This window comes from Monodon monoceros, unplaced genomic scaffold (assembly GCF_005190385.1).
Source record: "Monodon monoceros isolate NGI ecotype Baffin Bay Population unplaced genomic scaffold, NGI_Narwhal_1 Super_Scaffold_11, whole genome shotgun sequence".
Taxonomy (NCBI): Eukaryota; Metazoa; Chordata; class Mammalia; order Artiodactyla; family Monodontidae; genus Monodon; species Monodon monoceros.
This window is the reverse complement of record NW_021703767.1, coordinates 38,588,918-38,615,227: the sequence shown is the minus strand read 5'-3', so window position 1 is coordinate 38,615,227 and position 26,310 is coordinate 38,588,918. Positions and strand designations below refer to the sequence as shown.

Sequence of the window (26,310 nt, the reverse complement as noted above, 5' to 3'; positions counted from 1 at the left end):
AATGGAACAGAATAGAGGGCCAGAAAGAACCTTACATAAATATAGTCAGCTGACTTTTACTGAAGGAGCAAAGGCAATTCAATGAAGAAAGGACAGTCTTTTTAACAAATGGCACTGGAACAACTGGTCATCCATATGCAAAGACATGGATCTAAACACAGACTTGACATCTTTCACAATAATTAATTCTAAATGCATCATAGATCTAAATGTAAAATGCAAAACTATAAAACTTCTAGAAGATAACATAGGAAAAAACTAGGTGACCTTGAGTTTGGTTTTACACTTTTTAGATATAACACCAACAGCATAATCTATGGGAAAAAAACTGATAAGCTAGAATTCATTAAAATTAAATGTTTGCTCTTGAGAAAAATCACTGATAAAAGAATGAAAAGACAAGGGGGGAAGTATTTGCAAAGGACATATCTGACAAATGACTGGTATCCAAGGTGCAAAAAGAGGTGCAAAAACCTCTTAAAATGCAACAATAATAAAAAAAAAATTTAAAAATTTCCAAAGATCTAAGCAGACACCTCAACAAATACACACAAATGGAAAATAAGCATATGAAAAGATGCTCAGCATCAAATGTCATTATTGAATTGCAAATTAAAACAATAAAGAGATACCACTATACACTATTTACAGTGGCCAAAATCTGAAACACTGACACCACCAAATGCTAATGAAGACGTGGAGTAACAGGAACTCTCATTCACTGCTCGTGGGAATGCAGAATGATTCAGCCACCCTAGAGGATAGTTTGCAGTTTCTTACAAACTAAACATGGTCTTCCCATAATAAGATATATAGTGTAAGGTGAACATATTTCTTTTTATGGTCACTTTATCTGTCTTTTGCTAAAATGTGGTTTAATTAAAATTCAAATGACTTTTTTACTTGAAGGAGCTGAAAACTTACACTTACACAAAAACCTGTGCATGAATATTTATAGTAGTTGTTTTCATAATTGCCAGAATTTAGAAGTAACTAAGATATCCTTTAGTAGGGAAATGGATAAACACACATTGGTACATGCAGACAGTGAAATAGTATACAGCAATAAAAAGAAATGTGCTATATGCCACAGAAAGACATATTGGAATCTTAAATGCATATTGCTAAATGAAAGTGGACTGTCTGAAAAGGTTACATCCTATATAATGCCAACTATATGACATTCTAGAAAAGGCAAAACTGTACAGCCAATTAAAAGACCAATGTTTGTCAGGAAATTGCGGGGAGGAAAGGAGCAATCAAGAAGTAAAGCACAGGGGTTTAAGGGCAGTGAAATTATTTTGTATGATATTGTAACTATGGCTACATGACATTATACATTGGTCAAGAACTATACAACACAAAGAGTGAACTCTAATGTAAATTATAAATTTTAGTTAACAATAATCTATCAATATTAGTTCATCAATTGTAAAAGATATACCACAATAATGCAAAATGTTAATAATAGGAGAAACTGTGAGGGAGTGGGATAAGAGTGTATTTGGGACCTCTGTGCTTTCTGATCAATTTTTCTGTTAACTAAAAACTGCTCTAAAAAATAAACCCTATTGATTAAAAAAAAAAAGTCTATTGAACCCAGATTGTAAACAGTAAAGACAATCTTTGCTGATATATTAAGAGCTAATACAATAAAGTTTAATATATCAATTGATTACAGTAGTTTTCTAACCATATGTTTTTCTCTTAGAAAAATGTGTGTGTGTGTGTGTGTATTATAGTTCATTCAGAAAGTAAAACTAGAACAATCTGAAAGTATTGGGACATTAAATATGCAGTCTCTTTGAAAAAAATCAGCTTTTAACTATCTTTTAAAAATAGATTTATAAAATGGAATTAGTTTTTAAATTGAAAGTTTAAAATACTAGATAGTAATAATTTGTTTATTTTCTCAATATTAGGTTTTACTTGCCAAAATCATTTGTCTCATTTGATTATCCAATTTTTATTCTCTATTAAAATGACTCAAAATTATCTTCAAAAGGTACATTGACATCTGTACTATATATAGATCACATCATTTGGGGACTATTTTTGACTGTCTTTTTGTGAAATTAATTTGCATGCTTAAAATAATGTTAAAACTTCTAAAAAGTTTCATAAATACATATTTTATAAACTTGATTAAGAAAGACCACTTGAGAGTATATTATTTTAATCTATGAATTTCTTAATTTTTAAACTTGAGAATCTACTCACAAACATATACACTCCTCTTCACTGGGCTTTAATAACACAAAAAATGTTATTTCTATTAATAATACAAACTTTACAGTAACATTTTGAATCTCTGCCCTTAGATCACTTAAAATATTTGGTGATCCAATTACTTTTAATATTTTGATACTGCAGGGACTAAATAAAATATTCTTATCATATATAAAAGAAGACAAATTAACTCATGACCAACATGTGCCAGTAATACATTACTATGGGTAATATAATAAATGAATGTATCTTCCTTGAAAAAGTTGAAAAATAGAGGTTGGGATCTCAAGTAGAGGTTGTACATTAGACCACGTTTCTTAATGTAGTTAAATGTATTTTTTGTGAAGCGACATAGATCACTTCATGATTCTAGCATGTACACATTTCACGAGCTTTGCAAAATATTTTGGGCTCTATTAAAAATACTTCCAAGGCATCCTCATATATAAATGTGGCATTTTGTTACCTAAAAGAACCATTTATTTTAATTTGGAAAATTTAATCTAAAGATAGTTTTCATTTCACCTTTCCTGGTTCCTTTTATATTCTGTACCTCTGGACCATAGAAAATTTGTGGTAGACAAAATAATTAGAAAATCAGCATTTTACAAATGAGATGCCAGATGAGTGAGACATGTTATTTTAAAATGCAGCTTGTAACATTCACCTTTATGTGTAATATGGCCTGAAACATATGGCCTGAAAATTTTAATCAAGTGCTTTCTATAATAAATAGAAAAGTAGTGGAAGCATAGTTGATACAACTAACACAGGACAATTTAGAAGATGCTGACCTGGGCTAAAGAGGTATGCAGGTTTGTGTAGGGAGGATTGAGTAGGTGGGAATTAATTATCTTTTATAAATTAAAATGGACAAATGCCAAAATCTGCACTTAATGAAGAATCTCTGCCTACATTTGAAAATATTTCTGTTCTGTATCATGTATATCTATAGTGGAAATGAAGTTATAAACAACATAATAAGAAGCCTCCAAACCCATCTGTATTGAATCTCTTCTGTTATACACAGAATTTTATTTTTTACTCTATTTTATTGAAACAAGTAGAACCAAAGGTAGACTGATAAAGTACATAAGATGGTCCAGAAAAGTAGTAGACATGTATAGTCAAGAATTCAGTTCCTCTAGGCACAAAGTAATTCCGTCTAAAAGAGCAAAACAAGAAAGGAATCTTTTTAGAAATACATTTTTTAACATAATATGTTAAAGAGAGACTGGATTAATTGTATTATTTATTTGCACACTAACTAGAATGGAAATAAAAGCCTCAAGACGGCAAAGATCGGGACTGTAAACTGACCATTTAACTCTATATTATTATAGTAATGAATCCAGGAGCGTTCTGATTATTAAACGTATATAATGCATTTCTCATTTTTAGTCATTAACTTAATTGATCTCATCTAAAACACACAATTTCAACACTGCAGCTTCCAAAGTCACTCCCTCTCTTCATTTCTTTTTTTTTCTTACCAGCTGCTTACACTGAATTTGTTTAGGCTCACAAGCAGGTTCTCTTCTATAACTTATTTTAAATATGTATTGTTTTAAAAGTTGATGATGTGCATGTATAGTTACTTATTTTATAGGCAAAGCATGGCACAAAAGAAATACTAAACAAATATTACTGATAGCATAAGATTTCATGATTTAATGATTATATATAAAATGTACCTTACAACACATATACACTTAAAATTTGCGTTCTTATTTATCCTTACTGGCAGTTCAGTGCCACAGTACCAAAATGCTTTCTCAGAACACTCATTACTCTGAAATATTTTACTAATCTGTCTCTTGTATTTTCCTTTTCAATAACAGTTGATTTTCATGTAATTTTGTCAATGTCACACATAGAAAATGAATATTTACTTATTTTCTTCTTTTCTGTGTTTTGTACATAGTCCTTTCTGTTAGTGGAGATACAATATTCTTACTGAGAATCAAATAAAATCTGACTTATACAATCTGTTCATCTAAAATTTAAATCAGACAAATAAAAAGTTATTCTTTTAAAGGGATTTATATAAAAATAGGAAGATGAATTAGAATTTCCATCTAAAAAAAAATAGAGTAGCTTTTTCCAGTGCTCAGGTGCAAAGTATGCTATTACCTATTATTTGATATTTGCAAGTGTTTGTGGTTCACAGCGAAAAATCTACATTTTCTTAAATTTCAAGTTTAAAGAAACTCTCTTCCATCACAGTGACATTAAAATTTAAGATTAATATTTTATAAGGAAATGAATGTTGCTGTGATATATTGTATAGGCTGAGTCCTATTAAACTGTATATCACAGGGTAACAGATTTAAAACATTTAGCCCTAGAAACATAACTCCTCCTCCAATTTGTTCTCATCATGTTCCTTAGCACTATGTGTTTAACCCTTATGTCTTTTTTCTCATCAAACTTGCCTTTCCACAATAACACAGGATTTTTATTTCAGGTGTAGTCATAACTTCCCATTATTGTAGGGATATATACTTATTCTTGTCAGTCACCACAGAAAACAATGGCATCTCTTCTGCTCTGGGGGTCCAAAAAGCTGTTCCTCTATTTGGGCCAGTCTTTGCAGTTACTCATAATAAGAACATTGCAAAATCATGTGGAATCCTAAATTTATGTCCCACCTTTTTCCTTTTCCAATTCTTCTTTCTATTTTCCCCCACCTGCATCCATGGAATTTCCATATCATACATACTGCAATGTGCATTTATGTGGAGCCATGATCTGTTGTCTCTGGAAATATATATTGAGATCCTTTTATCACTATTCATAGGTGTTTATGAAGACCACACCCAATTTGATCACTTTGTTCTAATTTTGATGCAAACTGGTACTAAATGTCCCTCTACACTTTCCATTCCTCAGTTCACCCCTGGGGAATGTTCTGCATCCCTAAAGGAACATTAAGTATTATTATCAGTTAGTTTTAATTAACTTCACGTACTTGAATGATGGTATGCTAAAATGCTAGGAAAAATAATTTATATAGATCTGGTCTCTGCCTTCTAGCCATTTAGATATTAAACCATGATAGAATGAGTTGTTATTTTTAATTGGCCATCAAGTATAACATTTTTCATGTAAAGCTTTATAAAAATTGTCTTCCTCCATGAAGTTTGCTTAATAATGCACACTGAAATATGGTGAACAGCTAAAAATGCTCAGAAAGTATATATTTATAATAGTTCCATTTTGGACTCCCGAGAAAGTGAAAATGACTTTGGAAGCTAACAACTGGCATCTTATAGCTAGGCTGAAATAGGCTGAACAGATATAAACGATTCTCTAGAATCTAAACAATAATCAGATAAGGCCACTCTATGCCTGTGGGGTGGAATAAGAAAAGGCAAGTTTATTCCATAACCAGGTCTAAAAGGGGACACAGACCAAGATGTTCAGCAACTACATAAATTAGCATGATTAACCACACATCTTTATAATAGCAAATCTAATTCTGTTTTAATATTTGTGCTTTGTAGGTAAAAGTTACCAAAATACACATCACTGAATTGCCCCCAATCCTGACAGCATCTAATTCAGAACCCTCTTCATAATATTTAGAACAAACCCAAATTCTCTAATAAGTCTCTCCTAACTCTTTCTTACCTACACCCAGAGATTCATCTGGTATGTTGTCTTCTGTGCCATAGCAAACTAAATAAACACAATTTTGCTAGACTACTGGTAGGCTTCCGGGGCTCTCTGGCTGGTGATCTTTAATATTCCTTATGACTTGATTTTTATTATTTTTCTTTTATTATATATTGAAAATTACAGTTGAATTAGTAATCAAAGATTATTTTTAAACAGTCTCATTTGGCTTTATATATAAGTGAAAAAAAGTTTAAATTAAAATGCTGGTGATCTGGGTCCTCTAGACACATCAAATTACATAATTTTCCATATTTGAAAGACACATTGATTAAATAAAAAGAAATAGAAAAGAAATGTTGCTATAGACTGAATGTTAATGTTTCCCCAAAGTTCATATGCTGAAACCTAATCCCCAATGTGATAATATTAGGAGGTAAGGACTTTGGAAGATCATAACTGGGATTAGTACCCTAACGAAGGAGATTGCAGAGACTCCTTAGCCCCTTCTGCTGCATGTGGACATAGAAGATGGTCAGCTATGAGCCAGAGTGAGGGTCCTCACCAGACACTGAATGTGCCTCCTCCTTGATCTTGAATTTTTGGCCCCCAAGGCAGTGAGAAATAAATTTCTGTTGCTCATAAACCACCCAGTCTATGGTGTTTTTGTTATAGCAGCCTGAACCTGAGGCACAAGATAGATGGGCCCCAGGGTCAGCAGCTGGAGTTTGTTCTCTGTGGACAGAAACTCCAAAATATCAATAGCAGGACAATCGAGAGAAGAGGCTGGGCCCTGCCCAGATAAAAGACCACATATTCCTCATACTCGAAATCAAGGAGACCTCCCCGACTACACATGTGCAGAAAGGCTCCCTGGAGGTCAAAAAGTGAGGGGTTGCCACCCATAGTAAGTGATGTCAACTACCCATAGGCCTCTTCGCTAGAATCCATCTTGGCTAAGAGATGCGCATGCATACAGGAGGACCCTGAGATATACCAAATACAGACGCAGAACTAGGCAAAACAAGATGACTGGTCAAAGGAAACCCAGAAGAAATGCCCCATAGAAGTGATTCAAACTACCATGATGGCATGACTCTCTGAGTCCACCCATGTGTTCATCCACATGTACTGTACTCTTTTTCCTCCTAATAAATACTTTACTTGCTTCACTACTTTCCATCTCTGTGGAAATTCATTTCTACACAGCTGAAGGGCCAGGGCCTTGTCACTGGTCACTAGTCCCTGGTGGTCTGGTGGCTAGGATTCAGCGCTCTCACTGCCATTGACTGATCTCAATCTCTAGCCAGGAACCAAAATCCTGCTTCAAGCCACTGCAGGCCAAGGCCACCCGAGATCAAACCAACTAAGAAAGAAGACAGCTGATATTTATTGAAGACTTACTGAATGCCATAAACTTGTCTGGTTTGGACCTCACAGAAATTAATTCTCTAGTTTATAATCAAAGCTCAAGCAGTTTCAGTAATTGTTGCAAGGTCTCACTGAAAATAAATGTTGAAATTTGGAAATAATCTCAGTTTGGGCTCTAAAATATGTTTGTCTTCAAATTTGCCTCAATAAGAACAGGAAGGAAATTAATGAAACTAATCTAATATAATTGAAAGTATTCTTAAAATTTTAATAATTTAATAACTACTAAACTAAGAATAATTAAAATAAACAATAATTAAAAAATAATGATATTTTCTCTATTAAAAAGTAAAAAGAAAAGAATGGTACTCCTGGTACTTCTCTGATCTTTTCTCATGATACTCTCTACTTTCCACTCTACCCTGGTCTCACTGATACCCTTTCTGCTTCTAGAAACATAAAAATAACACACATGTTCCTATCTCAGGGCCTTTGTACTTGTTCTTCCCGGTGAATTGTATGTATATATTTTGTTCGAATATTTAAACATATTAATTTAGTTAAAATATTATTTTATTTAAATATATTTTTCTATATGTAATATATTAAAGTATAAATAATGTATTATATAATATATTCATATAAATATAACATTATGATATATTTAAATGATATATTATGTAATATTATTATATAGTATGTAATGATATAATTTAATGTGATACTATATGTGATAAAATATATATTTATATATAAATGCATTATATATATATGTTAATACACACACACACATTCACTATCCTTGACTTCCATTCTAACTTCACTCCTTATCACCGCCTTGCTTTATTTTTTTCCTACAGACTTAATACATAGCATGCTATATGTTGTATTTATTTATTTATTTATTTATTTATTTATTGCGGTACGCTGGCCTCTCACTGTTGTGGCCTCTCCCATTGTGGAGCACAAGCTCCAGATGCGCAGGCTCAGCGGCCATGGCTCACGGGCCCAGTCGCTCCACGGCATGTGGGATCTTCCCGGACTCTCAACCACTGCGCCACCAGGGAAGCCCCTATATGTTGTATTTACTAATTTTGCTTTTCAGTCACTCCTACCTAGAGTGGATATTATAAGCGAACTGGAGTTTGTTGCTTTGGTCGTAGTGGTGATTTTGACACTTGGAGACAATCTCAGTTTGTTTTGTTAAAGTTGTCCTTTTTTGGTCACCTCTGTAACCCCAGTGCCCAAAAGAATGCCTGTTTCATAGTAGGTACTCAATACATTCTTGTTGAATAAATAAATGACAACAGACTACAATGAGGCATATTAGAAGACTAATATGTAAAGTTAACATTTTAAGGTTCAGTGTAATTTCGCATCACACACACAAATCTAAACTTGAACTATAATTTATCACAGATAACAAACTCAACAAAAAAAATCTCTAATATTGAAAAAAGACAAGTAATAGGATTCAGAAATAAAATTCTTTGTACTCTACTCTTTTCAACTTTGTTACATATTTCAATTCATTCATTTTCATTTTGATAAATATTTATAGATCACCTGCTCTATCCCAAGGACATTGCTAAATATGAAAGCGTCATGATTATAAGTCGACCATTTGCTAGTTGTGTGAACTTGGCCAAGTGACTCAACCACTATAATCTTCAGTGTCCTTATCCATAAATTGCAAGTAAAGAGAGCAGTAACTATTCATCAGGCTATTATGCTGATGCCCTAACATGAGATAACATGAGTTGAGATAATGCCAGCAAAGCATTCAGCACTGCCCGGGCTCACTGGAGTCATCCAATTTATGTTCTCATCACTTGTGAACAATAATGATGTTGATAAAGAAAACATAATAGATATGCCCCAGTGTTCATAAAGACTTAGCATATTTTAAAAAATAGAAAAAAAATAGTATAATTTTAAAAGAACAGATGGTAAGCCACGTTTGCGTATAATAACATTACATTTAGAAAGTTCATCAAGGCTTTTTCAGATTTCCACTTCTCACTGATTCGGCCAAAATTACTGCTCTTCCTGGCCAAAATTTGGAAAATAATTAGGAGTTTTAACCTTCTGATATCTTCTTTCTTTTTCTTCCTTGTCAAGAATGATAATCAAGCAAGGACCCCTTTCCTTTGAATGTGATTAATACAAATGAGGTCAGTTTTACTTCATTTGGCTATAGATTTTGCTGCACATTTGCTGTAACTTCAGGAAATTTTTGAAATGATTTTAAATGTAGATGCAGAGATTTGGCACCAAATAAAGAGTCATGGAGTAGCATTTACTTACAGTGTATTTCTAGCACCTGCATGGCCACCTGAGGGGTAGCATTGAGAGATTCATGGTCTACTCTGCAGATGACCGCCACGCCATCGTCGCTTCGGTCCACTCGGAAGTCCAGTGTGCTGCTGACCGTGAAAGTCTTGTGATTTGCATCTTCTTCCTTTAAATATTTTACATCTGAAAATAAAATATAAAATTTTAAATTCTGTGAAGTTCTCTTTCAAAATGTAACAGATTTCATTTACTCGAGATACACTGGAAGCCTCTTCTCCCAATCTTTACCCAATTTTAAAAAGCAAATATTTGTTAGTTTCACATTTAATCCATTTCGTTTTGAGTAAACAGAAATAAAGCTACTTCAGAAATACATTTTAAAAGTTAAATACAGAAATAAAAGGGCAGGTCACAGCACTTTTTTTTTTTATACTCCATTTAAAAAATCAGACCATTTTACAATATTAATCTCTTTTCTTTAGATTTAAGTTTTATTAAAAGATAATCTTAATTCTCTGAACCACAAGTACAATTGAGAAGAGCAATTTCACAACCATCTGGGTATGCCTAAAAGGAAGTACAGTGTATTGAGCTATGATTTTAACATGAACACTGTGAGGTGAACATAATTGCTAAAGAATACCTAAGATGAGAAAGTTGTCATCTTTGGTAAAGAAGGAGAACAGTCATGTGAACATTTTGAATACTTAAATATCTATCTACCTATCTATATATATTTTCAATGAAATTTCTATTGAGAAAAATGCTCTTCACTTAGCTGAAGAATTCATTTCAGCCTGAATGAGAATACTTTCCTCAAGATGTGAATTCACTTATCAATACTTAAACTTACTGTGCATTATTCAGATTCATCATTAAATGATGCACTTAGGGATTATTTGTTCTCTGTGGAAAAGGGATTTAATAATATTTTCATTTAATTTGAAACTTCTCAAGTCTAAAGTAGCTGATGAGAAGAGGGCAATTTTAATGGCTTAGAAATCAAAATAACAGGCTAAGGTTAAGATATCTTTTAACAAGATCTTAAATATAGTTGAGGGAGAAAGCTGTTCAAATTCTTAGCATTTCATTTCAAATGAAAAATGATACTTTTTATGAAAATACTTCTTTTGCATAATATGCATAAAATATTTGATTCTAGCATGTATTAAATATTTTAAAAAATATTTATAAATATATCAATGATAAGAAATTAATGTAAGTTCAGCTTCTCCATTGTGCTCTATGCAAAGATTTCACTTGGAAAATAATATCGAATCTTATGTATTTGATGGGTAGATATTTGCATGGTCCACTGCATTTTACTTATTTCCAGAGAAGAATGTCTTTACCTTATTGATTTTAAAAATAAAATAAATATTAGTAAAGTATAAAACTAGATAAATGTCACGTCTTATTTTGAAACTATATGTTTATGACTGTGTTCAGAAATTAGAAAAATAATTATCTAATTAAGATTTTTACCACAAAAAGATTTATGTAATTTAGGCTGTTTTGACACTAAGAAAAATTTCTAACATTTGGAAAGGCGGGAAAGAATATAAAATTCTCAACTCCATCTTTTAACTATAAATTAATCATACAGGATACAGGGCTTTCCATTAACATGTGTCTTATGAAATATCTCATTTTTGTTAACTAAAGTCGTTTCTGAGATTTTTGCATTTGAAAATTAGATTCAACTTCAGTCAAAAAAATATTAGAGAAAAAGATGAAATGATCTCCTTTCAGTCAAAATATGTCAGGATAGGGAGAGGGTGAAGATGGCAGAAGAGTAAGACAAGGAGATCACCTTCCTCCCCACAGATACACCAGAAATACATCTACACATGGAACAACTCCTACAGAACACCTACTAAACGCTGGCAGAAGAATTCAGACATCCCAAAAGACAAGAAACTCCCCACGTACATTGGTAGGGCAAAAGAAAAAAGAATAAACAGAGCCAAAAGAATAGGGATGGGACCTGCACCAGTGGGAGGGAGCTGTGAAGGAGGAAAGGTTTCCACACACTAGGAAGCCCCTCCACGGGCAGAGACTGCGGGTGGCGGAGGAGGAAAGCTTTGGAGCCACAGAGGAGAGCACAGCAACAGGGGTGCAGAGGGCAAAGTGGAGAGATTCCCACACAGAGGATCAGGTGCCAACCAGCACTCACCAGCCCGACAGGCTTGTCTGCTCACCCGCTGGGATGGGTGGGGCTGGGAGCCGAGGCTCGCACTTCAGAGGTCGGATCCCAGGGAGAGGACTGGGGTTAGCGGCGTGAACACAGCCTGAAGGGGTTAGTGCACCACGGCTAGCCAGGAGGGAGTCCGGGGAAAAGTCTGGACCTACCGAAGAGGCAAGAGACTTTTTCTTCCCTCTTTGTTTCCTGGTGTGCCACGAAATGGGATTAATAGTGCTGCTTAAAGGAGCTCCAGAGACAGGCGTGAGCCGCGGCTAACAGCGTGGACCACAGAGACGTGCATGAGACGCTAAGGCTGCCGCTGCAGCCACCAAGAAGCCTGTGTGCGAGCACAGGTCACTCTCCACACCTACCTTCCGGGGAGCCTGTGCAGCCCGCCACTGCCAGGGTCCCGGGATCCAGGGACAACTTCCCCGGGGGAATGCACGGCGCACCTCAGGCTGGTGCAACGTCATGCTGGCCTCTGCCACTGCAGGCTAACCCCGCACTCCGTACCCATCCCTTCCCCCAGCCTGAGTGAGCCAGAGCCCCAGAATCAGCGGCTCCTTTAACCATGTCCTGTCTGAGCGAAGAACAGACACCCTCCAGCGACCTACACGCAGAGGCGGGGGCAAATCCAAAGCTGAGCCCCTGGGAGCTGTGAGAACAAAGAAGAGAAAAGGAAATCCATCCCAACAGCCTCAGAAGCAGCGGATTAAAGCTCCACAATCAACTTGATGTACCCTGCATCAGTGGAATACCTGAATAGACAACGAATCATCCCAAATTCAAGAGGTGGACTCTGAGAGCAAGATTTATGATTTTTTTCCCCTTTTCCTCTTTTTGTGAGTGTGTATGTGTATGCTTCTGTGTGAGATTTTGTCTGTATAGCTTTGCTTTCACCATTTGTCCTAAGGTTCTATCCGTTTTTTTTTTTTTTACTTTTTAAAAAAAAATTGTTAATAATTATTTTTCATTTTAATAACTTTATATTATTATATCTTATTTTATTTTATCCTCTTTCTTTCTTTCTTCCTTCCTTCCTTTCTTCCTTCCTTCCTTCCTCTCTCTCTCCCTCTCTCTTTCTTTCTTTCTTTCTTTTTCTTTCTCTTTCTTTCTTTCTCTCTCTCTCTCTCTCTCTTTCTTTCTTTCCTTTCTACTTTTTCTCCCTTTTATTCTGAGCCATGGGGATGAAAGGCTCTTAGTGCTGCAGCCAGGAGTCAGTGCTGTGCCTCTGAGGTCAGAGAGCCAACTTCAGGACACTGGCCCACAAGAGAACTCCCAGCTCCACGTAATATCAAACGGCGAAAATCTCCCAGAGATCTCCACCTCAACACCAACACCCAGCTTCACTCAATGACCAGCAAGCTACAGTGCTGGACACCCTATGCCAAACAACTAGCAAGACAGGAACACAACCCACCCATTAGCAGAGAGGCTGCCTAAAATCATAATAAGTCCACAGATACCCCAAAGCACACCACCAGACATGGACCTTCCCACCAGAAAGACAAGATCCAGACTCATCCACCAGAACACAGGCACTAGTCCCCTCCACCAGGAAGCCTACACAACCCACTAAACCAACTTTAGCCACTGGGGACAGACACCAAAAACAACGGAAACTACGAACCTGCAGCCTGCAAAATGGGAACCCCAAACACAATAAGATAAGGAAAATGGGAAGACAGAAAAACACACAGCAAATGAAGGAGCAAGATAAAAACCCACCAGACCTAACAAATGAACAGGAAACAGGCAGTCTACCTGAAAAAGAATTCAGAATAATGATAGCAAAGATGATCCAAAAACTTGGAAATAGAATAGAGAAAATGCAAGAAACATTTAACAAGGACCTAGAAGATCTAAAGATGAAACAAGCAATGATGAACAACCCAATAAATGAAATTAAAAATAGTCTAGAAGGGATCAATAGCAAAATAACTGAGGCAGAAGAATGGTAAGTGACCTGGAAGATAATATAGTGGAAATAACTACTGCAGAGCAGAATAAAGAAAAAAGAATGAAAAGAACTGAGGACAGTCTCAGAGACCTCTGGGACAACATTAAATGCACCAACATTCGAATTATAGGGGTTCCAGAAGAAGAAGAGAAAAAGAAAGGGACTGAGAAAATATTTGAAGAGATTATAGTTGAAAACTTCCCTAATATGATAAAGGAAATAGTTAATCAAGTCCAGGAAGCACAGAGAGTCCCATACAGGAAAAATCCAAGGAGAAACACAGCAAGACACATATTAATCAAACTGTCAAAAATTAAATACAAAGAAAACATATTAAAAGAAGCAAGAGAAAAACAACAAATAACACACAAGGGAATCTACATGAGGTTAACAGCTGATCTTTCAGCAGAAACTCTGCAAGCCAGAAGGGCCTGGCGGGACACATTTAAAGTGATGAAGGAGAAAAACCTACAACCAAGATTACTCTACCCAGCAATGATCTCATTCATATTTGATGGAGAAATTAAAGCCTTTATAGACAAGCAAAAGCTGACAGAATTCAGCATCATGAAACCAGTTTTACAACAAATGCTAAGGGATCTTTTCTAAGCAAGAAACACCAGAGAAGGAAAAGACCTACAATAACAAACCCATAACAATTAAGAAAATACAAATAGAAACATACATATCGATAATTACCTTAAATGTAAATGGATTAAATGCTCCCACCAAAAGACACAGACTGGCTGAATGGATAAAAAAACAACACCCATATATATGCTGTCTATAAGAGACCCACTTCAGACCTGGAGACACATGCAGACTGAAAGTGAGGGGATGGAAAAAGGTATTCCATGCAAATGGAAACCAAAAGAGAGCTGGAGTAGCAATTCTCATATCAGACAAAATAGACTTTAAAATAAAGACTATTACAAGAGACAAAGAAGGACACTACATAATGATGAAGGGATTGATCCACAAAGAAGTTATAATAATAGTAAATATTTATGCACCCAACCTAGGAGCAGCTCAATACTTAAGGTAAATAATAACAGCCATAAAAGGGGAAATCGACAGTAACACAATCATAGTAGGGGACTTTAACACCCCACTTTCACCAATGGACAGATCATCCAAAATGAAAACAAATAAGGAAACACAAGCTTTAAATGATACATTAAACAAGATGGACTTAATTGGTATTTATAGGACATTCCAACCAAAAACAACAGAATACACATTCTTCTCAAGTGTTCATGGAACATTCTCCAGGACAGATCACATCTTGGGTCACAAATCAAGATTTGGTAAATTTAAGAAAATTGAAACTGTATCAAGTATCTTTTCCGACCACAACACTATGAGACTAGATATCAATTACAGGAAAAGACCTGTAAAAAATACAAACACATGGAGGCTAAACAATACACTACTTAGTAACGAAGTGATCACTAAAGAAATCAAAGAGGAAATCAAAAAATAACTAGAAACAAATGACAATGGAAATACGACGACCCAAAACCTATGGGATGCAGCAAAAGCAGTTCTAAGAGGGAAGTTTATAGCAATACAATCCTACCTTAAGAAACAGGAAACATCTCGAATAAACAACCTAACCTTGCTCCTAAAGCAATTAGAGAAAGAAGAACAAAAAAACCCCAAAGTTAGCAGAAGGAAAGAAATCATTAAAATCAGATCAGAAATAAATGAAAAAGAAATGAAGGAAACAATAGCAAAGATCAATAAAACTAAAAGCTGGTTCTTTGAGAATATAAACAAAATTGATAAACCGTTAGCCAGACTCATCAAGAAAAAAAGGGAGAAGACTCAAATCAATAGAATTAGAAATGAAAAAGGACAAGTAACAACTGGCACTGCAGAAATACAAAAGATCATGATAGATTACTACAAGCAACTCTATGCTAATAAAATGGACAACCTGGAAGAAATGGACAAATTCTTAGAAATACACAACCTGCCAAGACTGAATCAGGAAAAAATAGAAAATATGAACAGGCCAATCACAAGCACTGAAATTGAAACTGTGATTAAAAATCTTCCAACAAGCAAAAGCCCAGCACCAGATGGCTTCACAGGCAAATTCTATCAAACATTTAGAGAAAAGCTAACACCTATGCTTCGCAAACTCTTCCAAAACATAGCAGAGAGAGGAACACCCCCAAACTCATTCTACAAGGCCACCATCACTCTGATACCAAAATCAGACAAGGATTTCACAAAGAAAGAAAACTACAGGCCAATATCACTGAGGAACATAGATGAAAAAATCCTCAACAAAATACTAGCAAACAGAATCCAACAGCACATTTAAAGGATCATACACCATGATCAAGTGGGGTTTATTCCAGGAATGCAGAATTCTTCAATATACGCAAATCAATCAATGTGATAAACCATATTAACAAATTGAAGGAGAAAAACCATATGGTCATCTCAATCGATGCAGAGAAAGCTTTTGACAAAATTCAACACCCATTTATGATAAAAACCCTGCAGAAAGTAGGCATAGAGGGAACTTTCCTCAACATAATAAAGGCCATATACGACAAACCCACAGCCAACATTGTCCTCAATGGTGAAAAACTGAAACCATTTCCATTAAGATCTGGAATAAGACAAGGTTGCCCACTCTCACCACTCTTATTCAACATAGTTTTGGAAGTTATCAGAGAAGAAAAATAAAAGGAATCCAAATCGGAAAAGAAGAAGTAAAGCTGTCACTGTTTGCAGATGACATGATACTATACATAGAGAATCCAAAAGATGCTACCAGAAAACTACTAGAGCTAATCAATGAATTTGGTAAAGTAGCAGGATACAAAATGAATGCACAGAAATCTCTGGCATTCCTATACACTAATGATGAAAAATCTGAAAGTGAAATCAAGAAAACAATCCCATTTACCACTGCAACAAAAAGAATAAAATATCTAGGAATAAACCTATCTAAGGAGACAAAAGACCTGTATGCAGAAAATTATAAGACACTGATGAGAGAAATTAAAGATGATACAAATAGATGGAGAGATATACCATGTTCTTGGACTGGAAGAATCAACATTGTGAAAATGACTCTACTACCCAAAGCACTCTACAGATTCAATGCAATCCCTATCAAACTACCACTTGCATTTTTCACAGAACTAGAACAAAAAATATCACAATCTGTATGGAAACACCAAAGACCCAGAATAGCCAAAGCAATCTTGAGAACGAAAAACGGAGCTGGAGGAATCAGGCTCCCTGACTTCAGACTATATTACAAAGCTACAGTAATCCAGATAGTATGGTACTGGCACAAAAACAGAAAGATAGATAAATGGAACAGGATAGAAAGCCCAGAGATAAACCCACGCATATATGGACACCTTATCTTTGATAAAGGTGGCAGGAATGTACAGTGGAGAAAGGACAGCCTCTTCAATAAGTGGTGCTGGGAAAACTGGACAGGTATATGTAAAAGTATGAGATTAGAACACTCCTTAACACCATACACAAAAATAAGCCCAAAATGGCTTAAAGACCTAAATGTAAGGCCAGAAGCTATCAAACTCTTAGAAGAAAACAAAGGTCGAACACTCTATGACATAAATCACAGCAAAATCCTTTTTGACTCACCTCCTAGAGAAATGGAAATAAAAACAAAAATAAACAAATGGGACCTAATGAAACTTCAAATCTTTTGCACAGCAAAGGAAACCATAAACAAGACGAAAAGACAACCCTCAGAATGGGAGAAAATATTTGCAAATGAAGCAACTGACAAAGGATTAATCTCCAATATTTACAAGAAGCTCATGCAGCTCAGTAACAAAAATACAAACAACCCAATCCAAAAATGGGCAGAAGACCTAGATAGACATTTCTCCAAAGATATACAGACTGCCAACAAACACATGAAAGCATGCTCAACATCATTAATCATTAGAGAAATGCAAATCAAAACTACAATGAGATATCTCACACTGGTCAGAATGGCCATCATCCACAAATCTAGAAACAATAAATGCTGGAGAGGGTGTCGAGAAAAGGGAACACTCTTGCACTGGAGGTTCCTTAAAAACAGTATGGAGGTTCCTTAAAAAACTACAAATAGAACTACCATATGACCCAGCAATCCCACTACTGGGCATATACCCTGTGAAAACCATAATTCAGAAAGAGTCATGTAGCAAAATGTTCATTGCAGCTCTGTTTACAATAGCCAGGAGATGGATGCAACCTAAGTGTCCATCATCGGATGAATGGATAAAGAAGATGTGGCACATATATACAATGGAATATTGCTCAGCCATAAAAAGAAACGGAATTGAGTTATTTGTAGTGAGGTGGGTGGACCTAGAGTCTGTCATACAGAATGAAGTCAGAAAGAGAAAGACAAATACCATATGCTAACGTATATATGGAATCTAAGAAAAGAAAAATGTCATCTAAGGACAAAAACATGTCATGAAGAACCTAGGGGTACGACAGGAATAAAGACACAGACCTACTAGAGAATGGACTTGAGGATATCGGGAGGGGGAAGGGTAAGCTGTGACAAAGTGAGAGAGTGGCATGGACATATATACACTACCACACGTAAAATAGATAGGTAGTGGGAAGCAGCCGCATAGCACAGGGAGATCAGCTCGGTGCTTTGTGACCACATTGAGGGGTGGGATAGGGATGGTGGGAGGGAGGGAGACGCAAGAGGGAAGAGATATGGGAGCATATGTATATGTATAACTGATTCACTTTGTTATAAAGCAGAAACTAACACACCATTGTAAACCAATTATACTCCAATAAAGATGTAAAAAAAAAATTAAAAAAATCACAGCTCCACCATCTGTGTTGTTCCAGGACAGGGAATGCTATGAGGTCAAGTGACAAAAAAAAAAAAAAAATCAGGATAATATAGATGCATTTATATTTCTTTGCTATATTAAAAAAAAAATGAGGCTCTCTTACTTTTCAATGTCTCATATATTTATACAAAATGTTTCCTCATTTTTATATTTTATATCCTTTCCTATAAATCTATGTCCAGTGTTTTCTTGTTCATAGCTCTAAGCAGTGGCAGTATAAGAAAATTTAGATCTCTTGACAAACCACTTTTATAATTATATTATACAATATATAAGAAATTATTCCAAAATATCACTGCTAATTGTTTAATTTTAATAACAGCTGCATTTCAACAACCCCCACATCTGCTTCCTTTAGCTGTTTCCTTTACAAAAGTATCATTTTATGTAATATTAATTGGACACATAAAATCTGAGAGCAATTGTATATAACATATTAATGATCATCATTCAAATGAAATAAACAAAAGTATAATTTGTTGCTTTTAATATTAGCTTATGTGACAGCTTATAGGGTTACTAGAAGGCATAAGATGAACCGGAAAAAGCACTGAAAAGAGCCAATCATAGCATCTTTCCCCACATTTTATGCTGACCTCCTTCCCCCCAAACAGGAAATAGTACTTAAAATTTATTTTTATTTTTCTTTCTAGCTTTATAAAATAATTGATGCATTCCACAGTTACAGAACCAACAGAAATTTCTTTATATTGCATAGCTGATTCCCTGTTCTGTCTTGTTTTAGAGAGTTTCCATTTTTTTCTTCTTTGGCAAGCCACACCATTACTTCATCACATTGTGATCTAGAGCAGTGTTCCTCAAAATGGAATGTTCATCTGAATCACCTTTGCATCTTGTTAAAATGCAGATTCTGATTCAATAGTTGTGCAGTAGAGCCTGAATGTCTGCTGCTGGCCCAAAGACATATTTTGAAGAGCAAGGGTATAATGTATACATCGACACCATAGGTGATATGACCAAAAGTGAGTGAATATTGGGATTAACTTTACTCAACTTTCTCTCTCTCTTTTTATTGCCACTCTCCATAAGCTTACATTCTACTTTTACTGTTTCCACATATATTTCTTCCTTTCATTTACATTTTTCAAAATACACATGTCATGTATTATATAATGTGTTGGTACAATGGTCGGCAAAACAAAAGGTATGAGCAAACAATAAACAGAGGAATTTGTAAAATTGCATTCATCACAATCCTTGAAGTCACTCCTCTATCTTTTTCCAAAGGAGATTCTGGACATTTAAGAGATTGCTCTTAAGTAATCAGAACTGTGGTTGCTTCTGGTGGGTGGTTGCAAAAGGTCTCATTACACTACTGTGTTTACATTGCATGTGTTAGAAATTTTCTGTAATAAAAATATTTCTAAACATCTGCCTGGGAAAATTCCTCAAGTATGCTTCTCAACAAAAGTTATTTTCCTGAACATTTCTTGGTGAAGTCTCAAAGTAAAGATTTTATATCAATTTTTATATTATGTAACTTTATCAGACAAAATGTATAAGAGCAATCTGTTTATATTTGGGATTTTAGATCTTTTATCTCACTAAGAGCTAAGGTATGAAGAAAAATGGCAGCTATAATTGTGAGTTAGACTGTTGGAGTCCCCCAAATTAACATATTTAAAAACCAGAGTTTGCGATTAAAGTATACACGCTATACTATATGTAAAATAGATAACCAACAAGGACCTACTGTATAGCACAGGGAAATATATTCAATATCTTATAATAATGAAAAAGAATGTAAAAAAAGTATATATTTATCTTTATATATGTATAACTGAATCACTTTGCTGTACACCTGAAACTAACACTACACTGCAAGTCAACTATATTTCAATAAAAAATTTTAAATTAAATAAATAAATAAAAACTCTAAGTTAACTATGGAACAAAGCAAAGAGTTATCTGGACGTTTTTACATCCAAATCTTTTCATAAAATATCAGATCTCAGGAGATATCTCTATATCCAGATTTACAATATTAGGTTTACCTGCCTCTATATCTGTAGTTTCTGGCCACCTTTGTACTACACTTTTAGAAGGAAAATCCTCTAAGTTGAGGTCTCTTCAGAAGCTACCTTGTCTCCACAATGGTTCTAATCACCTTGAGCAGTGTAATCTGAACTTTTGTGACATTTTTCCTTTCTGCACTTAGGTGATTTTGATCCCTTTTGAACAGATCCAGAATGAAGATACTCCCATTTTTATAAAGGCAAATCTTGTCCTGTGTCCTTGGTAGCCCTCTCTATCAGACCTGCACCTAAAGAGGGCCAGTTTCCTTTAATCCATTGCAAAGCCTATACACCACACTGGGAAAAAGGCAGGGATTTATTTATTTTTATTTTTAAAAAATTTTATTTATTTTTAGCTGTGTTGGGTCTTCGTTGCCATGCGTGGGCTTTTTCTAGTTGCGGCAAGCGGGGTCTACTCTTTGTTGAGGTGGTCAGGCTTCTTACTGCGATGACTTCTCTTGTTGCAGAGCACCGGCTCTAGGTGCACAGGCTTCAGTAGTTGCAACACGCGGGCTCAGTAGTTGTGGCTTGTGGGCTCTAAAGTGCAGGCTCAGTAGTTGTGGCACACGGGCTTACTTGCTCCGCGGCATGTGGGATCTTTCGGACTAGGGCTTGAACTCATGTCCCCTGCACTGGTAGGCGGATTCTTAACCACTGCGCCACCAGGGAAGTCCCAAGGCAGGGATTTAAATACAGCTTCTGCCTTGTTGCCAGTACTAGAAGGATCATACCTTCTCATAATTTGGAGATATCTCTTGGGAATTATGTAGGATATTATGTGACTTCTCCTGAACTACTTGGGCCTTTAAATCTCTGGCCAAGAGCAAAGCTACAGGGTCTCTGTGTATACACCAGACATCGCTGCTTATATAGAACATGAGCTCTGCTACTATTTTCAGAGTCTGGGTTTGTAAATGATTTTGAAGAATCAGATGACAGTTTCAACAGGAGTATTCAAGAAATTTATCCTCAATCCATAGGACTGTTATTAATGGTACTTTAATTGTTTTACACCATTGTTAGTAAGCTGAATGCAGGTCCTCTTGCCATACAGAAGAGAATATGTGAGCATTAAATGAGATAAATTGGCTTTATTGCCAAAAATTTGGAGTGGGCATATTGGACAAATGGATATGTTACATAATTCTTGTTTAAAAGAAGTTTTATAGATCAAAATTTCTAAAAGTAAATGCATCATTTTTAGAAGATAACCAGTTTTCCCATCATTTAAAAAGACTGACATAAAGTAACTATGTCTAGTTAACTTAGTAACCTAGACATATTTTAAAACCAGTTTGTCTTGAAGGGATTGTTGGGAAATTTTTTTTCTTAAGCTTAAGAGTACTACAGGATTTTATTTTTTTAACATCATTATTGGAGTATAATTGCTTTACAATGGTGTGTTAGTTTCTGTTGTATAACAAAGTGAATCAGCTATACATAGACATACATCCCCATATCTCCTCCCTCTTGCATCTCCCTCCAACCCTCCCTATCCCACCCCTCTAGGTGGACACAAAGCACCACAGAGCTGATCTCCCTGTGCTACGCAGCTGCTTCCCACTAGCTATCTATTTTATATTTGGTAGTGTATATATGTCCATGCCACTCTCACTTTGTCCCAGCTTACCTTTCCCCCTCCCCGTGTCCTCAAGTCCATTCTCTATGTCTGAGTCTGTCACCTGTCCTGCCCCTAGGTTCTTCAGAAGCATTTTTTTTTTTTTAGATTCCATATATATGTGTTAGCATACGGTATTTGTTTTTCTCTTTCTGACTTACTTCACTCTGTAAGACAGTCTCTAGGTCCATCCACCAAACTACAAATAACTCAATTTCGTTTCTTTTTATGACTGAGGAATATTCCATTGTACATATCTGCCACATCTTCTTTATCCATTCATATGTCAATGGACACTTAGCTTGCTTCCATGTCCTGGCTATAGTAAATAGAGCCACAATGAACATCGTGGTACATGATGCTTTTTGAGTTATGGTTTTCTCAGGGTATATGCCCACTAGTGGGATTACTGGGTCATATGGTAGTTCTATTTTTAGTTTTTTGAGGAACCTCCATGATGTTCTCCATAGTGGCTGTATCAATTTACATTCCCACCAGCAGTGCAAGAGGGTTCCCTCTTCTCCACACCCTCTCCAGCATTTAGTGTTTATAGATTTTTTTGATGATGGCCATTTTGACCGGTGTGAGGTGATACCTCATTGTAGTTTTGATTTGCATTTCTCTAATGATTCGTGATGTTGAGCATCCTTTCATGTGTTTGTTGGCAATCTGTATATCTTCTTTGGAGAAATGTCTAGGTCTTCTGCCCATTTTTAGATTGGGTTGTTTGTTTTTTTTGATATTGAGTTGCATGAGCTGCTTGTATATTTTGGAGATTAATCCTTTGTCAGTTGCTTTGTTTGCAAATATTTTATCCCATTCTGAGGGTTGTCTTTTCATCTTGTTGATGGATTCCTTTGCTGTGCAAAAGCTTTTGACTTTCATTAGGTCCCATTTGTTTATTTTTGTTTTTATTTCCATTTCTTTAGGAGGTGGGTCAAAAAGGTTCTTGCTGTGATTTATGTCATAGAGTGTTCTGCCTATGTTTTCCTCTAAGAGTTTTATAGTGTCTGGCCTTACATTTAGGTCTTTAATCTATTTTGAGTTTATTTTTGTGTGTGGTGTCAGGGAGTGTTCTAATTTCATTCCTTTACATGTAGCTATCCAGTTTTCCCAGCACCACTTATTGAAGAGACTGCCTTTCATCCATTGTATATTCTTGCCTCCTCTATCAACGATAAGGTGACCATATGTGCATGGGTTTATCTCTGGGACTTCTATCCTGTCCCATTGATCTATATTTCTGTTTTTCTGCCAGTACCATACTGTCTTGATTACTGTCGCTTTGTATTATAGTCTGAAGTCAGGGAGCCTTATTCCTCCAGCTCTGTTTTTCTTTCTCAAGATTGCTTTAGTTATTCGGGGTCTTTTGTGTTTCCATACAAATTGTGAAATTTTTTGTTCTAGTTCTGTGAAAAATGCCAGTGGTAGTATGAGAGGGATTGCACTGAATCTGTAGATTGCTTTGGGTAGTATAGTCATTTTCACAATGTTGATTCTTCCAATCCAAGAACATTGTATATCTCTTCATCTGTTTGTATTGTCTTTAATTTCTTTCATCAGTGTCATAGTTTTCTGCATACAGGTCTTTCATATCCTTAGGAAGGTTTATTCCTAGGTATTTTATTCTTTTTGTTGCAATGGTAAATGGGAGTGTTTCCTTAATTTCTCTTTCCGATTTTTCATCATTACTTTATAGGAATGCAAGAGATTTTTGTGCATTAATTTTGTATCCTGCTACTTTACTAAATTCATTGATTAGCACTAGTACTTTTCTGGTAGCCTTTTTAGGATTCTCTATGTATAGTATCATGCCATCTGCAAACAGTGACAGCTTTACTTCTTCTTTTCCGATTTGGATTACTTTTATTTCTTTTTCTTTTCTGATTGCTATGGCTAAAATTTCCAAACTATGTTGAATAACAGTGGTGAGAATGGACAACCTTGTCTTGTTCCTGATCTTAGAGGAAATGGTTTCAGTTTTTCACCATTGAGAATGATGTTGGCTGTGGGTTTGTCATTTATGGCCTTTATTATGTTGAGGTAACTTCCCTTTATGCCTACTTTCTGGGGAATTTTATCATAAATTGGTGCATCTATTGAGATGAGCATATGGTTTTTCTCGATCAGTTTGTTAATATGGTTTATCACATTGAATGATTTACATATATTGAAGAATCCTTGCATTCCTGGGATAAATCCCATTTGATCATGGTGTATGATCCTTTTACTGTGCTGTTGGATTCTGTTTGCTAGTATTTTGTTGTGGATATTTGCATCTATGTTCATCAGTGATATTGGCCTGTAGTTTTTGTGTGTGTGTGTGTGTGGCATCTTTGTCTGGTTTTGGTATCAGTGTGATGGTGGCCTCATAGAATGAGTTTGGGAGTGTTCCTCTCTCTGCTATATTTTGGAAGAGTTTGAGAAGGATAGGTGTTAGCTCTTCTCTAAATGTGTGACAGAATTCGCCTGTGAAGCCATCTGGTCTTGGGCTTTTGTTTGTTGGAAGATTTTTAATCACAGCTTCAATCAGTGCTTTTGATTGGTCTTTTTTTTTTTTTTATTTTGTATTTCTTCCTGGTTCAGTCTCAGAAGGTTGTGCTCTTCTAAGAATTTGTCCATTTCTTCCAGGTTGTCCACTTTATTGGCATATAGTTTGCCTGTAGTAATCTCTCATGATTCTTTGTATTTCTGCAGTGTCAGTTGTTACTTCTCCTTTTTCATTTCTATTGATTTGTCTTCTCCCTTTTTTTCTTGATGAGTCTGGTTAAGTGTTTATCAATTTTATTTAGTCTGGCTAAGTGTTTATCAATTTTGTTTATCTTCTCAAAGTTTTTAGTTTTATTGATCTTTGTTATGTTTTTCTTCATTTCTTTTTCATTTATTTCATATCTGATCTTTATGATTTCTTTCCTTCTGCTAATTTTGGGGGTTTTTTGTTGTATTTTTTTTCTTCTTTCTCTAACTGCTTTAGCTGTAAGGTTAGGTTGTTTATTTGAGATGTTCCTTGTTTCTTGAGGTAGGATTGTATTGCTATAAACTTTCCTCTTAGAACTGCTTTTACTGCATCCCTTAGATTTTGGATCATTGTGTTTCCATTGTCATTTGTTTTTAGGTATTTCTTGATTTCCTCTTTGATTTCTTCAGTGATCTCTTGGTTATTTATTTGTGTATTGTTTAGCCTCCATGTGTCTGTATTTTTTACATATTTTTTCCTGTAATTGATATCTAGTCTCATAGCGTTGTGGTCGGAAAAGATACTTGATATAATTTCAATTTTCTTAAATTTACCAAGGCTTGATTTGTGACCCAAGATGTGATCTATCCTGGAGAATGTTCCATGAGCACTGGAGAAAAAAGTGTATTCTGCTGTTTTTGGATGGAATGTCCTATAAATATCAATTAAGTCCATCTTGTTTAATGTATCATTTAAAGCTTGTGTTTCTTTATTTTCATTCTGGATGATCTATCCATTTATGAAAGTGGGGTGTTAAAGTCCCCTAATATGATTGTGTTACTGTCAATTTCCCCTTTTATGGCTGTTAGCATTTGCCTTATGGACTGAGGTACTCCTATGCTGGGGGCATAAATGTTTACAATTGTTATACCTTCTTCTTGGATAGATCCCTTGATCATTATGTAGTGTCCTTCTTTTTCTCTTGTAATAGTCTTTATTTTAAAGTCTATTTTGTCTGATATGAGAATTGCTACTCCAGCTTTCTTTTGATTTCCATTTGCATATCTTTTTCTATCCCATCACTTTCAGTCTGTATGTGTCCCTAGGTCTGAAGTGGGTCTCTTGTAGATAGCATATGTATGGGTTTTGCTTTTGTATCCATTCAGCCAGTCTGTGTCTTTTGGTTGGAGCATTTAATCCATTTACATTTAGTGTAGCTGTCAATATGTATGCTCCTATTACCATTTTCTTAATTGTTTTGAGTTTGTTATTGTAAGTATTTTCCTTCTCTTGTGTTTCCTGCTTAGAGAAGTTCCTTTGGCATTTGTTGTAAAGTTGGTTTGGTGGTGCTGAATTCTCTTCACTTTTGCTTATCTGTAAAGCTTTTAACTTCTCTTTTGAATCTGAAAGAGATCCTTGTGGGTTGAGTAATCTTGGTTGTAGGTTTTTC

The 26,310-nt window shown here is 35.3% G+C and overlaps 1 protein-coding gene across 2 annotated transcripts in view; it reads right to left on the bottom strand.

Moving 5' to 3' along the window:
- Positions 1-26,310, bottom strand: part of CADM2 (cell adhesion molecule 2) — a 1,050,900-nt gene that overhangs the window by 112,929 nt on the left and 911,661 nt on the right. For both annotated transcript variants that reach the window (XM_029215414.1, XM_029215413.1), the window contains exon 5: positions 9,526-9,696. In XM_029215414.1, the coding sequence (XP_029071247.1) occupies positions 9,526-9,696 (171 nt within the window). The remainder of the gene's footprint in view (positions 1-9,525; positions 9,697-26,310) is intronic.